At 39.7% G+C, this 13,692-nt stretch overlaps 1 protein-coding gene across 5 annotated transcripts in view; it reads left to right on the top strand.

The window, feature by feature from the left end:
* The first annotated feature begins 6,059 nt into the window (after positions 1–6,059).
* ANKS1B (ankyrin repeat and sterile alpha motif domain containing 1B) overlaps positions 6,060–13,692 on the top strand; it is a 1,156,005-nt gene continuing 1,148,372 nt past the window's right edge. For all 5 annotated transcript variants that reach the window (XM_059936736.1, XM_059936735.1, XM_059936734.1 and 2 more), the window contains exon 1: positions 6,060–6,193. In XM_059936736.1, the coding sequence (XP_059792719.1) occupies positions 6,060–6,193 (134 nt within the window). The remainder of the gene's footprint in view (positions 6,194–13,692) is intronic.

The following is a 13,692-nucleotide window of genomic DNA, read 5'->3' as shown; positions in this document are numbered from 1 at the left end:
GCAAAGAAGTATCCCCCAAAAGGGCTTTAGAATAAGTCACTCCTAAATCTGTAGGCTTATGGCTCATGGACCAAAACCTACCCATGGCCTATATGGCCAGTAAACTAAGAATGGTTTCTGCATTTTTATTTATTTTTTTCTTTTATTTATTTTTTCTTTTATTTCTTTTGGCTGCGTTGGGTTTTCGTTGCTGCGCAGGCTTTCTCTGGTTGCGGCGAGCGGGGGCTACTCTTCGTTGCAGTGCGCGGGCTTCTCATTGCGGTGGCTTCTCTCTTGTTGCGGAGCATGGGCTGTAGGCGCGCAGGCTTCAGTAGTTGCAGCGCATGGGCTCAGTAGTTGTGGCGCATGGGCTTAGCTGCTCCGCGGCATGTGGGATCTTCCCACACCAGGGACTGAACCCGTGCCTCCTGCATTGGCAGGAGAATTCTTAACCACTGCACCACCAGGTAAGTCCCTGAATTTTTAAATGGTTGAAAAAAAGTCAAAAGAAGAATATTTTGTGACACGTGGAAATTATACAAAATTCAAATTTAAGTATACATAAATAAAGTTTTATTGGTTCACAGCCACACTCCGTTTGTTTTGAATATTGCCTATGGCTACTTTCATGCCACAATGGCGAGTTGAGTAGTGTGATAGAGACTGTGTGGCCCACAAAGCTGAAGATATTTACTCTCTGGCCCTTTAATGAAAAAGTTTGTGACCCATGTGTAGGAGAAAGACAGAAGTAGAGGATGGGGTGTAAGAAGGAGGTATTAGCCCTTGAGAAACATGAGATGAGATTCCACAAGTGCATATTACATTCTTTGTGTCTTCTTAGTCACCCCTCTAGAGATTGTGTAATAGGTTTATCAGGATGCTAGCTCTTTTCCTCAGTGGAAAATAAATAGAGATGGTAAAAATTTATTTTTTGGCATTTCAGGGGTTTCTCTCTGTGAGAAATAGTTTGGAGACAAGACTACATTTTTCAGTGGGCTGTGTACTGGGTCACCTGTGGGGCACATAGGTTTTCAAAGGTAGTAGCACATAGACAGGGGGGCTCTGAGAGAGGAGGAAGTTAATGACAGAATCAGCAGGATGGTGGTGGAATGTTGTGCGGTATGATGTGATGGTCTTGGGGGAAACCCTTATTTTTCCACATCAAATTTCCCTAGGGGGAAAGAAACTTCTCCTTTTTCCAAGAGGGAATTGTATTATAGCAAAAACTTTTGCTTTTTTTTTTTTTTTTTCATATTGCTCTTTTTTTTTCCATATATTTATTTTATTTATTTTTGGCTGCGTTGGGACTTCGTTGCTGCACGTGGGCTTTCTCTAGTTGCGGCGAGCGGGGGCTACTCTTCATTGCCGTGCACGGGCTTCTCGTTGTGGTGGCTTCTCTTGTTGCAGAGCACAGGCTCTAGGCGTGCGGGCTTCAGGAGTTGTGGCTTGCCGGCTCTGGAGCACAGGCTCAGTAGTTGTGGCGCATGGGCTTAGCTGCTCCGCGGCATGTGGGATCTTCCTGGACCAGGGCTCGAACCCGTGTCTCCTGCATTGGCAGGCAGATTCTCAACCACAGCGCCACCAGGGAAACCCACTTTTGCTTTCTTTCCCTACTTGCTTCCATTGGAATCACTTTACCAGTGGGTGGGATTACTTTCCTTTAAAACAAGATACAGATTCAATGCTGGCTTGCTTTCTCTCTTGCAATGCCTGTCTCATGGATCGCTAAGAAGGGCAGTGGGCTTTCTTCTGCTACGTAACAAGATGGTGGGCATACTTGGGCATCAGTACGTGTCTCAGGATGCTTTCCAAAGGCAGCCCTAGAAACCTATCATTCTCTCTGATCTTCTGATTCCATTTGTGAGACATGCTTTAGGCTGGCTGGCTATACAAATTTTCAGATCTAACTTTCTCCACAGGCAGATCTCAGGGTGCACATTTACAGAGAGGAAGTTCCTAGTCTCATTTTCAGTCTAGTTTTAGTATGGATCCCTGCACTTTGTGGGATATTAGATACTTACCTCATCCAGGTAATAAAGATGACACTCTAATGAGATGTTCATTTGGTTCCTTGTGTCTATTCTCAGTCGGTTAGAACCTGGAGAAGATGGGTGATTGACATTCCATGGCCTTCAACATTCATGACCATAAATTCAGAAAGACTGCAAACATGATGATATGCTTGGTGTCTGGGTTTCCTCAGGAAGACGATGAAGGGCAAGTTTGTGCCATGTAGGCATGAGGAGACAAACTTACATGGAATGCAGAAAGCAAGAACTTGGTGTTCTATTCAGATGCCTAATATCTTCATAGTATTCTGTAACCTGGAGCTGCTAACTTCTGTCCCACAGCCTATACAGCCCCAGTTATGCAGAGTAACTGTAGAGCTCACGATGGAGAAAGTAGATATTTTCCAAATCCACTCCCTAAATCACAGAGTTATCCTATCTTAGCTCAGCTGATAACTTGATGCTATAAGACATCATCTTCTCCTCTTCCTCACTGCAAACAGACCTTGGTATGCAGTTCTAAGATTGATCTTGATTCATGTTCCTTCACTTTATGTTTCCAAAGGCTTCTTATACTTGCTTTGTCTTTTGCTTTATCTCCCTTTTCTAGTCTCAACCCCTAGTCCCTTCTTTTATTAGTCAACCCCAAGAGGAGTGACTTGCAATAATTCTCAACTTGCTAAAAAGTATACAGAATTACATCTGTGTATATCAGACTTTAGAGTAAGGGATTCAGAACTTCTGCAGGAATTATAATATCTAGTATATATATATTATGCTATTATGTACCAGGAACAATACTAGATTCTTTACTTTGTCTCATTTAATCCTGACTGGTTTGTATGTGTATATAAAACATATATACAATAATATCTAACAATATGTAATATACATGTATAATGATATATATATACACAGTATATACAACATGTGTATATATACACAATATGTTATATATATAAATAAATAAAAAGAGAAAAAATACTCTAGTATTGTTCCTGGTACATATATACATTTACTATAATTAATACTGTCCATTGAGAATAGCAAAATAGATTTTGATGAAAAAAAACGTTCAATTAGAAAAATGTGGAGAATAAATATCTTTTTATTTTTGTTATTAAAACAGAATAGAAATTGATCTCAAATTTATCCCCATACTTGATTTCTAGCTTCAGTTATGCATATAACTTAATGGACTAAGACCATATTTCATCACAGGCATACAATATAAGGCCAGTGGAGACCATCAGACATAACTTCATTTTACATACGTGCCAAGTGAGATCTAGCCTGTGCAACTGGTTCCCATGATTTTCTGGCTCTTTCCACTACACACAGATGCACAATACCTTGATGAAATCTGGATGTTTAAAAAAATCTGAATTTTTTTTTTTTTTGGCCTCTCCAGATTTTTGGAAGAATGTTTTCACTTTTAATTTGCATGTTAGTTCCCATGCAGTCAAGCCTTTGTCTTCTTCAACAAGAAACTATGATGTAACTACAAACAAAGAGTTTGAAGTTGAAAACTGGCTTGGAGTATCATATACCACTAGAGTACCTGGAACTGTGGAACTGATTCTTGAAATAAATCATTACTAATGGTTTCCCATTGGGAGTTGACCCTCCTGATCACTAACTCAGCCATGATGAAACACTGTTGCTTCTCAAAATTGTTTATTTTTAGCTCTGACCAACTGAATACTTATAGTATATTCTGGGATACATGTGTTTTGCTTAGGTGGCAACATTAGGAAAGTGGAAGAAGGATTTCTGTGTGCCATTTTCAAAATGAAATGAATGGCTCCTTACCTCTTGTTTCTTTAACTGGTCTGCTAGTCCCAGTATATCAGGGATCATATTATTATCATATATAATATCCTCTTATTATTAAAACAGATTCAAAAACAAAAACAAAACAAAAACCCACTAGCTCAAAATCTACTTCCTTCAGGAAGCCTCCCATAAGCAACCACAATATACCTAACACTTTGAACCATTCAAATAAAATCTCAGAATACTAAATTTCATTAAAAAATGTTAACATATACATTTGTTGTTACTTATTTCTGAATGTCCTTTAAGTTTTCTCCAGTTATTTACTTAAAATTTCCGCCTATAGCAGGCAGTCATGGATTTGAGTCTTGGCTCACTTTCCAGCTCCATGATTTTGGGCTAATCAGTGTCGTCATCTGTAAAATAAGGATAAAAATGATACTCATCTCATGGGATTGTTATGAAGGCTGAGATAACATGAAAAAAACTTAGCATAGTACCTGGTACCTAGTAACCGCTCATCAAATGTCTGTGATAATTATTGTCTGTCCATTTTATTTTTTCATGGGGGCAGTAAGGTATATGGGGAGAAGCACGGGCTAGCAGTGAGTCAGTTCTGTGGTCCAGTTCTGTCAGCCACTTACTATGTGCAGCATCTTGAGAAATTTAATTAACCCTCTGACCCACTATTTCCTCATTACCAAAATGGATATATGGTAGTAATATCCAGTTCACTCAATTGTTGTGAGGAAAGCGCCCATTATGTCCCTTTCCTCCCAACTGATTATCAACAAGTTAACATTTATGAAGTCTATTCCAAGGGCAAGGCAACGCACAGGGTGTCACAGGAAGTTTCAAAAGAAAATAAATGCGTGTTCTCCATCGCGGGCAAGGAGAGCAGCTAACAAAATCAAGCCAACCATGCACAATGAATTGCTGATGAATATGCAAATTAAAGTGGGTGTCTAATCCATGCTCATTTATATTTTTTCCCAGTGTGAATGTGTTAGAATTTTCAATGAGAGCCTTTTTCCTGGTATTTTCACAAGTCAGCAGATCCTCAAAGCCCAACTGAAATAGAGGACTGATGAAAGACCTTAGAAAAACTGGAACAGTCACAAACCATTCAGTGGCCAGTGTCACAGAAACTAGAAGAAAATAAACCTCTTCTTTCTAAGCAAGCGCAGGTCTCAGTCGTCTCGGGAGGTAAACGGAAGGACGAAAACCGGTCCAGTCACCCGGACACCGACAGAAGCGGTGGCAGAAGGGCTCCTTCCCAGCATCACCAGCCTCCCATCCCGGACATGGAGGATTTTCCTCACGCGTCGTGACTGACCCGAGGCGTGGCGCCGGCGCCCGCGCGGCTGAGGAGTCGCAGCGGCCCGGAGAACTCCAGTCCTCACACGGTTAAACCTCTCCCAAGGAGACTGTAAGAGGGAGGGTCCCCGCCCACGAAAACCAGGAGAATCTCGTCCCGGCGCCCCGCCCCCACCTCCTCCCCCCACCCCCCCCAACTCGGGACGGACTTACTGGCCGCACCTGCCCGCGCGCACACGCCCCCCGCGCGCCGGCCGCCCCGGGCGCCAGGCCTCAGAGCTGCCGCCGCCGCAGCCGACGGACCCGGGCGTCCGCCCTCCCTATCCCATTCCCGAGCCGCCTCCGCCACCGCCGCCCTCGGCACGCGCCCGCCGCGGCTCGTCCTCACCGTCCGGCCTCGGCGCGGGCCGCGGCCGCTACAGCCGCAGCCGCCGCCGCGCTTCTCCCCGCCGCGGGCCGCGGACGCCGCCGCCTTAACCGCCGAGTGGGCCGGGCGCGAAAGCTGAGGAGAACCCGGGCCGGGGCGCGAGGGGGCGCGGGCCGCCGCCGCCGCCGCCGCGGGCGTTCGCGGTGCTCGGGCTCAGGCGAGGACGGTCTCCGTCTCCTCCTCCGACCTCCTCACTCCTCACCATCCTCCTCCCGCTCCTCAAAAGCACCCCCGGTCCCCACCCCCTCACGCCCCACCCGCGGGAACCAGGCCTCGGGAATTCAGGGGAGTGGCTGTGAGAGCGCGTCGCGGCTCCCAGCTCGGCCAGACCCTCTTCCAAGACATGGTCTGATTCTCATTGTGAAAGCTGCGCCCCGAAGAGGAGCGGAGAGTGGTGTCCCCGGCTGGGGGCTGCACGCATCTCCCGGTGCTGAAGCTCTGGCATTATCTTAGGGTGGGGCGGGGAGGGCCCTGGATTTGGGGGCAGTGGGGGTGGGCGGGGAGGAGGACCCGAAGGGGAAAGGACTCTGTGAGGGAGTCGGCGAGAGACTATGGGGAAGGACCAGGAGCTGTTGGAAGCTGCTCGCACTGGAAATGTGGCTCTGGTGGAGAAACTCCTGTCTGGCAGGAAAGGAGGGATCCTGGGCGGTGGATCCGGACCCCTGCCCCTGTCTAATCTGCTAAGGTAAGGACTGGAACCGGCTCCGGGTCTGCACACCTCGTTGTGCATTGTGATGGATACGTCCTGCTCCTCATGGTTATTGCACCTGGTGGCTGCCAGCGATTCATTCTTAAATTAGGTAGGAAAACAGAATGTGTGTATGGAGAGGAGGCATGCACCTCCCGGTCAGATTGATGCCTTAGATTCTTTGAGTAATTTTAAGATAGCCTTCCATCAATGCGTCGGTAGCTACTTTTCTCTGAGCTGTGGTGCAGAACTTATACATGTACTAGTGTTGCTGGAAGAATTTCTGCGTTTCACCCGCTTTACGTCAGTGTTTATTATATATTTTCTGCTTCGAACCTGGCCTTTTTTTTTTTGCCTACTTAAATGAAATTGGCAAAGAAGTATTGCGTGCGTGCAATTATTCTGCAAAAGCCACAGCCTTTGGTTGCTGCTACCCTTCTCTTGCAGAAGGCATTTGCTGTGCTGTGGGATATGATCCCCCAAAATGAAGAAAGTGAGCCTTCTGATGAGATGTCATCAGTACAGGGTGTGTGTAAAACTTGATGAGGCAGGTTAGGCAGCCCCAGCAGTACTTTCAGCCACCTGGACATGGCTGAGTGAAACTTGGTTATTATATCTCAGGATGAAGGATGCCAGGTCGGGATTGGGAAAGTGTGTATGGAATATAGTAGAGGCCTTTTAATGGGAAGATGTTCCAGGTGAGACTAATATTGCTTGGAGACTCTAAGATGACATTTAAAAAAAAGTCAAGGTCTTTATTCAGCAGGCAGTACCTTGGAAATAGCAGGGTTGATTTGCATATTTGAAAAAACAAAAGTTGAATTGATGGGCAAATGAAATCAGTTGTGAGGGAGGAAGCCTGAAGAATATTCACTAGATAAAATTCAAGGAAAGCTATTTAGTTTCTAAAATCATGGCTATTCAGTTTACCCTGGATATTTTTGGAGGCATCAGTCATCATTCATATCTTCACCCTAAAACATCTCTTAGACAGCTCAACTGTACTTGTAAAAATTTTTTAAGCTCAAGTGATTTTCTTGGTTTTTAAAAACTGTTTCTTGCTACTCTTGACAGGTGCTTAATACAAACTTTTGGGTGATGACATTGTGTTCTTTACACAAGTTTTCATATGTTGTGGTGGTCAGATAAAGCAGTTATTTACAGTCCTGGCCAATAGGGTAAATGAGAATATTTCTATTACAGTGTAATGACTTTAGTTGGAATATAGTTGATAGGATTTTAGAAAGCTCCACGAGATCATCTATATTTGTTGACAGTGACATTTTATTGGAATGACAGTTCACTTCAGAACAATGAATATTTATGGGACTTTTTTTCATTAAGTCTTAGAAGTGATGCCTCTTGTGTGTACTCCCTTGTTGAGTAATTTTCACTTTCAATCACAAGTAGATGGCACTTCTTTTCATTTTTTCTACGTCCTGTAGAACCTTGACTCATTTTATTATCTGGACTGTTGCCATGTCACAGTTTTAATTTTTCAAAATAGCTCTGCTCTCTGTAACTCCATCGGGGATTTTGAATCTAATAGTGCCAGCCCCTTCCAGATTGCTCTCTTTAGGAGATATGAGAGAAAGGAGATGTAAGGTAAAGGACTGAGTTTGGATGTCATTGCTCTTGTGAGTATGTATGTCTTCTTCTACAAAGACTGGCCAAAGAGCTAAATCACATCCTCCAAAAATTTTTTTACAAGTATCAAATTGAAATATGTTTTTAAAACATGTACTTCAAATTTCTTTGTATATTTCTCATTTGGCTCTATACTTTGGACAAAGAATAGAGTATCATTTATCATTTCTAATTTTACTGATGATACAAATAAGGGTCAAAAGAAAGTTAAGTACTTATGGTTTTCAACTGTGGCATGTAAAGAGCTTAGAAGTCATAAAAAAAAAAATCACAAGTAGACAATGTGTACATATTTCAGATTATAGCTCTAGTACTTGCCCTTAGTCACAGGTAGTGTATACAGAAGCAGTTTATTTGGCTATAGTTTTAAATTGCAGGTAAAATAAGTATGTTTGCCAGTGGATCATATCAGTGATAAAAATAATTATGGCTAGAAACCTATATCCTGAAAGAGGTTTCTAAAAATAATCAATTTCTTTGGAAAAACACTAAAGAATTCTTTGAGAACAGTGAGAATTTTGGTTAATTTCATTGAGAGTAATGGTGTTTTAAAAAGCTTATCTTTGTGATAGAACTTAAAGGTAAACATCTTTTAAATACCTTCTCAGTTGTGCCATTTAAAAAAAAGAATAGATGTCAAATTTTAGGAATAGAATAGCAACTATTTAATGTTGGTAAACATTAATAAAACATCAAAATTTTGACCCCAATGTACTTCTTGAATGAGAGGTTTTTTCTTTTGCTGATTTTGTCAGAGGTAGCAATAGTAGTCCTACAATGAGAATGCACATAGAAAACAAAACAAAACAAAAAACCTAAAAAAAAATGTGTTCATTAGAGTAGTTTGAACCAAGCTGTAAAACAACAAAATCAAAACCAATAACCTTTAAACTTGCATTTATCTATCTCATACTGAATAAATAACTAAAACAGCGCCTTTGAGGAAAATGAGAATTGAAATTATATTCTTTGGGTGATCCTTTGCATAAAATGAAATTCCTAAGAAGGCACATTTTATTTAGCTGTCACTTTATATCACAAATGATTGTCATCAAAAGTTTATTTACAGGATAATAGGTAATTATCCCTTTTCCTTCAAACATAATGACACTTCAAAATTTTAAACTATTTTGGAATGAATTGTGGAATAGGTTTGGTACTCCCCTGCCCTACTTTATTACTTGTGTTGTGTACTAATAGGTTTGGAACCTGTGCTAAATGTGTGTGTCATCTCATTCAATTCTTGTATCAACCTTAAGATGTTGGTCCTCATTTCTCAGATGAAGGACTAAAGAGATAAGAAGATTAAGAACTTGCCTAAGGTCACATAATTAGTAATGGCAAAGATTTTAAGTTCTGTGATTCAGATTTGCCTTACCTCGTCTTAAGTCTTACTCATTGAATCTGTTTTATTCGCAAAAGTTTAAGGTACATGGCCAATTAGATAGTCTAATCTGAACACTTTTTTGCTATGAATAATAATTTAATTTAAAAATCCTTAATTTTTTTTTTTTTTTGCTTAAGAAAACCCAAAAAACAACTCATGACTGCCCTTTGAGGGATCAGTAGATAAAGACTTTCCTGAAGATGCTTTTGATCACATATTACCTACTAAGTGAGCAGTAACTGTATGATGGGGAATCAGGTATGTTTGGGTGACACTGTGAGTTTTAGCAATAGTAAAAATGACCTTGAATAAATATAAATATGTTTCTAAGCCTCACTGTGCTCTTCTATGAAGTGGAAATAGTAATAATACCTATCATATAGGGCTGTTGTAAGGATTAAATGAGGTATAAAGAAATTAATGCACATTGGTGTTCATCATTGTGCTGTTATTTCTCACACAGCTTTAAAGCACTTGACTCTATTTCTTCTTTTTTTTCATTTTAGAAAGCTCTGATTTATTAGTAAACCTTCCCTTCCCTTCCATTGAGCTGAAATCTTCCTTTGTTGAACTGCTACATTTTGTCTTTAGTTTTTAAATTTTGGAGCTTTTCAGAATAAATTTAATCTCGACTTCTATGTAACAATGCTTCAACTATTTTAAAGTCTTTAGTGCCACCTCTTCCTACTTTCGTTATCAAGACTAAGTATCTCCATTTCCTTACCATTTTGTTGACTCTCTGTCTTAAGGCCTTAATTACTAACGGTTTGGCTTCACATTATACTAGGGGTAAATTTCTGTAGTAAGTTTTCCATTAGAACCACAGAATCTTAAAATAGAAAGGGGCCTTTTCGTCCAACTTCTTACTTAGAGAATTTACCTCTAACATCCTTTACCAGTTATTCTAGTTCTGTTAAACCCTGCAATGGCTAGATCCATCCATTCCATTTTTGACAGCTCTAATAATTAAAAAAATTCATCTTTTATTGAGCTGAAATTCACCTCCCTGTAATTTCCAGCAGTTGGTACTAGTTTGGCTTTATGAGTCAATACAAAGTAGCCAGGGCAGTTCTTTAGCTAATATTTAGCTATATTGTTTTCTTATAAATCTATTTTTTCCCCAAGATTTTAGCAGCCTGTTGTCATGTGGCAATAGAGCATAGGTGGTAAGAACTTACATTTTTATACTTTTCACTACCCTCTTTTTCTTCTGTCATATTCTCAAATTTTTCAATGACTCTCTTCAAATGTGGTGACCAGAAATGAACAAAATGCACTAGGTGTCATTTGACCAGTATAGAATATACTGGGACTTGATATATTTGAATTAAAAAAAAAGTTACAGAACAGCATTTGTAGTATGATCCTTTTCTTTAACAAAGAATAAGTGTGTGTGAACATTTATACTGTACATTAAGAAGTCTGGAATGATAAACACCAAAATGTAAATAGTATTCTTTGTTGAATGGTGGAATTGTGGGTGATCTTTATAAATTTATTTATTTTGGCTTATCTGCATTTTCCAATATTCTACAGCGAACATGTATTGTGTAATGAAAACCTCTAAAGAACCTCTCTTCAGATGGGTATAAATTTAAAAATGGCAATCTTTATGCTTGGTCTTCCTACTAACATCGAAGCCACTTAACAGAACTATTAGCCAGCTGTTTCTCTCCAATATATCTGTTTGAATATTATGAGGTATTTTATTGCCTTTCTATATTCACATTATGTTCTGTTTGTCATTCCTTTGATCTACCCCTGTAGTAGTAAGTCTATAAATTCCACGAAAATTAGGCTACTTTGTTATAGCTTGTTTCTGATAGCGAACCATTGATGATGCCTAGTATTGTGCAAATTCCTTCTACCCCCTTGCTTCTAATTCTTTTGGGTCTGGATACTTAGATTCATTTAAAGCAGCTAAGTGTCTCTTATGATCTCTGTCTTTTTGGAGCTTCAGTAATCTCCTAGCATTATTTGTTTATCCTTTCTGGTTTGAAAATGATTCTCACTAGGGATAAGAGCAAAGTAGATGTTGGGAAGAATCAGATTCTTGGTGTTGTTAGATGTCTTAGGAAATTCTCTTGTGGTCTAAAACCATCCACAGTTTTACTCTGTGAGAGATTAAAGTTACATTAGCTGTCATAGCAGTGAACTTCTATTACTTCCCTCCTTTTTTCAAACTTAGCTGAAAAGGACATTAGCCTTTTTCTAGGGCAAGTGTACAACTTCACTTTTGTGTTTGTTTTCAGTTTTACTTCTCGCCACCCTCTTTCATCCTTAAAAAAATCTGAGCTCATCAGAGCTCATTAGAGTACTCAAATTGAGTTGCTTCCCTCCTTTTCTTCCTTCATATTATATGTGAAATTTCATTTTATTTAACATATCTTTCATGAGACAGCTGCAGAGCTTTTTAAAATCTCTCTCTTTGGCATAACTACCTTTTAATCTAAACAAAAATAATTCCCATTTAAACTGTGTTAAATTATTTCTTTTTTAGTGTAGATTAAGAATTATTTGTACTTTGATAAAGCAGTAAAAAGTTTGTTAATACCTCAAATTTACTTGATTTTCTTAATGCCTCAAAGAGTCGAATACTATGTAAAGTGTATTTAGTAAATTCTTGTTGAACATAAGGAATCCAGTTCTCAAGACTCCCATGTGAAGAAGTATATCAGTAAGAACTGAGGAAAAAATAATCTTCGGGTTATCAAAGGTATATAAACCAGAGAGCTTATCAATTTTTCAGATTCAGGATTCAGTTCATGAAGTTTTTGGTGATGGATACAAGGAGATAAGAGGCAACTTGGAAGTATTGTAATTTTCACAACTATTTGGGCAATTGTGGTTATTGGGACTCTGATATAAGGTACTCATTTCCAGGGAAACTGTATTAGTTAAATGGAATAAATCACAAATAGAGCAGTTAAACTGCATGGAAATGTTATATCTATAAAAATAGTCAAGTTGCAAGTGGGTTATCTATTTTAGATAGTAATGGTGTTTGAAGTGGTGATTGCACCATTATGTTCAGGGAGCTGTGTCTGCCAGAGTGAACAGTGCCAGCTGCATGATGGGGAGTGAGGAGAGAGGAGAGGGAATTTTGGTATTGACCTCTTTCTCAACTAAAGGGTTTTCAGCTCCCTCTTCAAAACTGTGAGGCTGATGTGTAGCAGGGAATTAGGACAACCAGCTGGTGACTACTCAACCTGTCCGTTTTTACATCACCCAATTCCTGGTGCATCTCAGTGGTTTCTTACAGTTGCAGATGAGTGAAGTAGGTCTTCACTGACATTAATGCAGAAACTTACAATATTAAGTAGTGTGCCTACTGACCTTGGCAATTTAACCTCTCGGGTGACAGTAAACACAATTTGATTAGTTCAGTTGTATACTGAAATAATTTACTTAATTATGCATTTGAGGTAATTTTGGAAAATTCTTTCAAAGAGGCTATTTTAGAACATTTTCCTGAGTATTTAACTAGAAATGGAAGCTGACTATAATTCAAATCATGGGTTAGAAAAGATTAATTTCAACCTACAGAACCTGAAGCTATTTAACATTTAATGCATTTCAGTGTGTCTTTGGTTTCCATTTTGAACATATTGCAGCATGGTTTTAATTAATTAAAATATGATGAGTTTTGGTTATTCATTATATGTTGATATGAGAGATTATCTTACATTTGAAAAAGCAGGAATTTACACAGAAGACTCATCTGTGTGCCAGTTCTTTCTCTAGTCTGTGATGACATGGTCATGTAAACCATATGGCAGCCAGAGGCACAATGCCAGTTGACAGCCCAATGCATTTTTTTGTGTAACACAGGTCTAAGAACTCTTCTTAGAGTCCGGTTTTCTTCTTTTGTGTCAGTAGGACAGCAGATGAATTCTACATTTGTGTTAAACCTGGGTGAGGCTTGCAATTGTGTGATTTTTTGAGGGTGAATCAAAATATATGGCCAAAGGATAAATTTTGTTTTCCTCATTTCCTTCTACTGTAATCTCCAAAGTTCACCTCTGAGAGTGTTTCTTATATATAGTGCTTTATTATTTAACAGCATATCTTTACGAATCTGTCTATAAAATGAATTTTGATTCAGTTGTGCTGTAGAATTGTCTGGGTTCTATTGTGTTGTGAGAGCAGCTTTAATTAAAGTGGTTAATTACTTCTAGTTAAGTGAGCTGAAACAATTGGCCTAAACTTGTTGCCCTTAAATTGGATCATCTCTTGACTGATGGTTGTGGGCATAAACAGCCAACCTCATTTCTTGCTGCCTGCTTGATATTTCTGTTCCCTGCACCCCATTTCCTCTAACCCTTCCTGCTCAAATTTCTTTTTCTAGAAAGAAAGTCTCTTCTCCATTCTAATTAGTACAGGTTCAACCTGCCTCTAGTTTTTGTGCCAACTGTCCCTCTCCAAGAGTAGCAGATTTTGTGTGAGGAGTAGAGTTGGGGTG

This window comes from Balaenoptera ricei, chromosome 10 (assembly GCF_028023285.1).
Source record: "Balaenoptera ricei isolate mBalRic1 chromosome 10, mBalRic1.hap2, whole genome shotgun sequence".
NCBI classification, from domain to species: domain Eukaryota; kingdom Metazoa; phylum Chordata; class Mammalia; order Artiodactyla; family Balaenopteridae; genus Balaenoptera; species Balaenoptera ricei.
The sequence above is the reverse complement of the archived record's forward strand: the minus strand, read 5'-3'. Positions and strand labels throughout refer to the sequence as shown.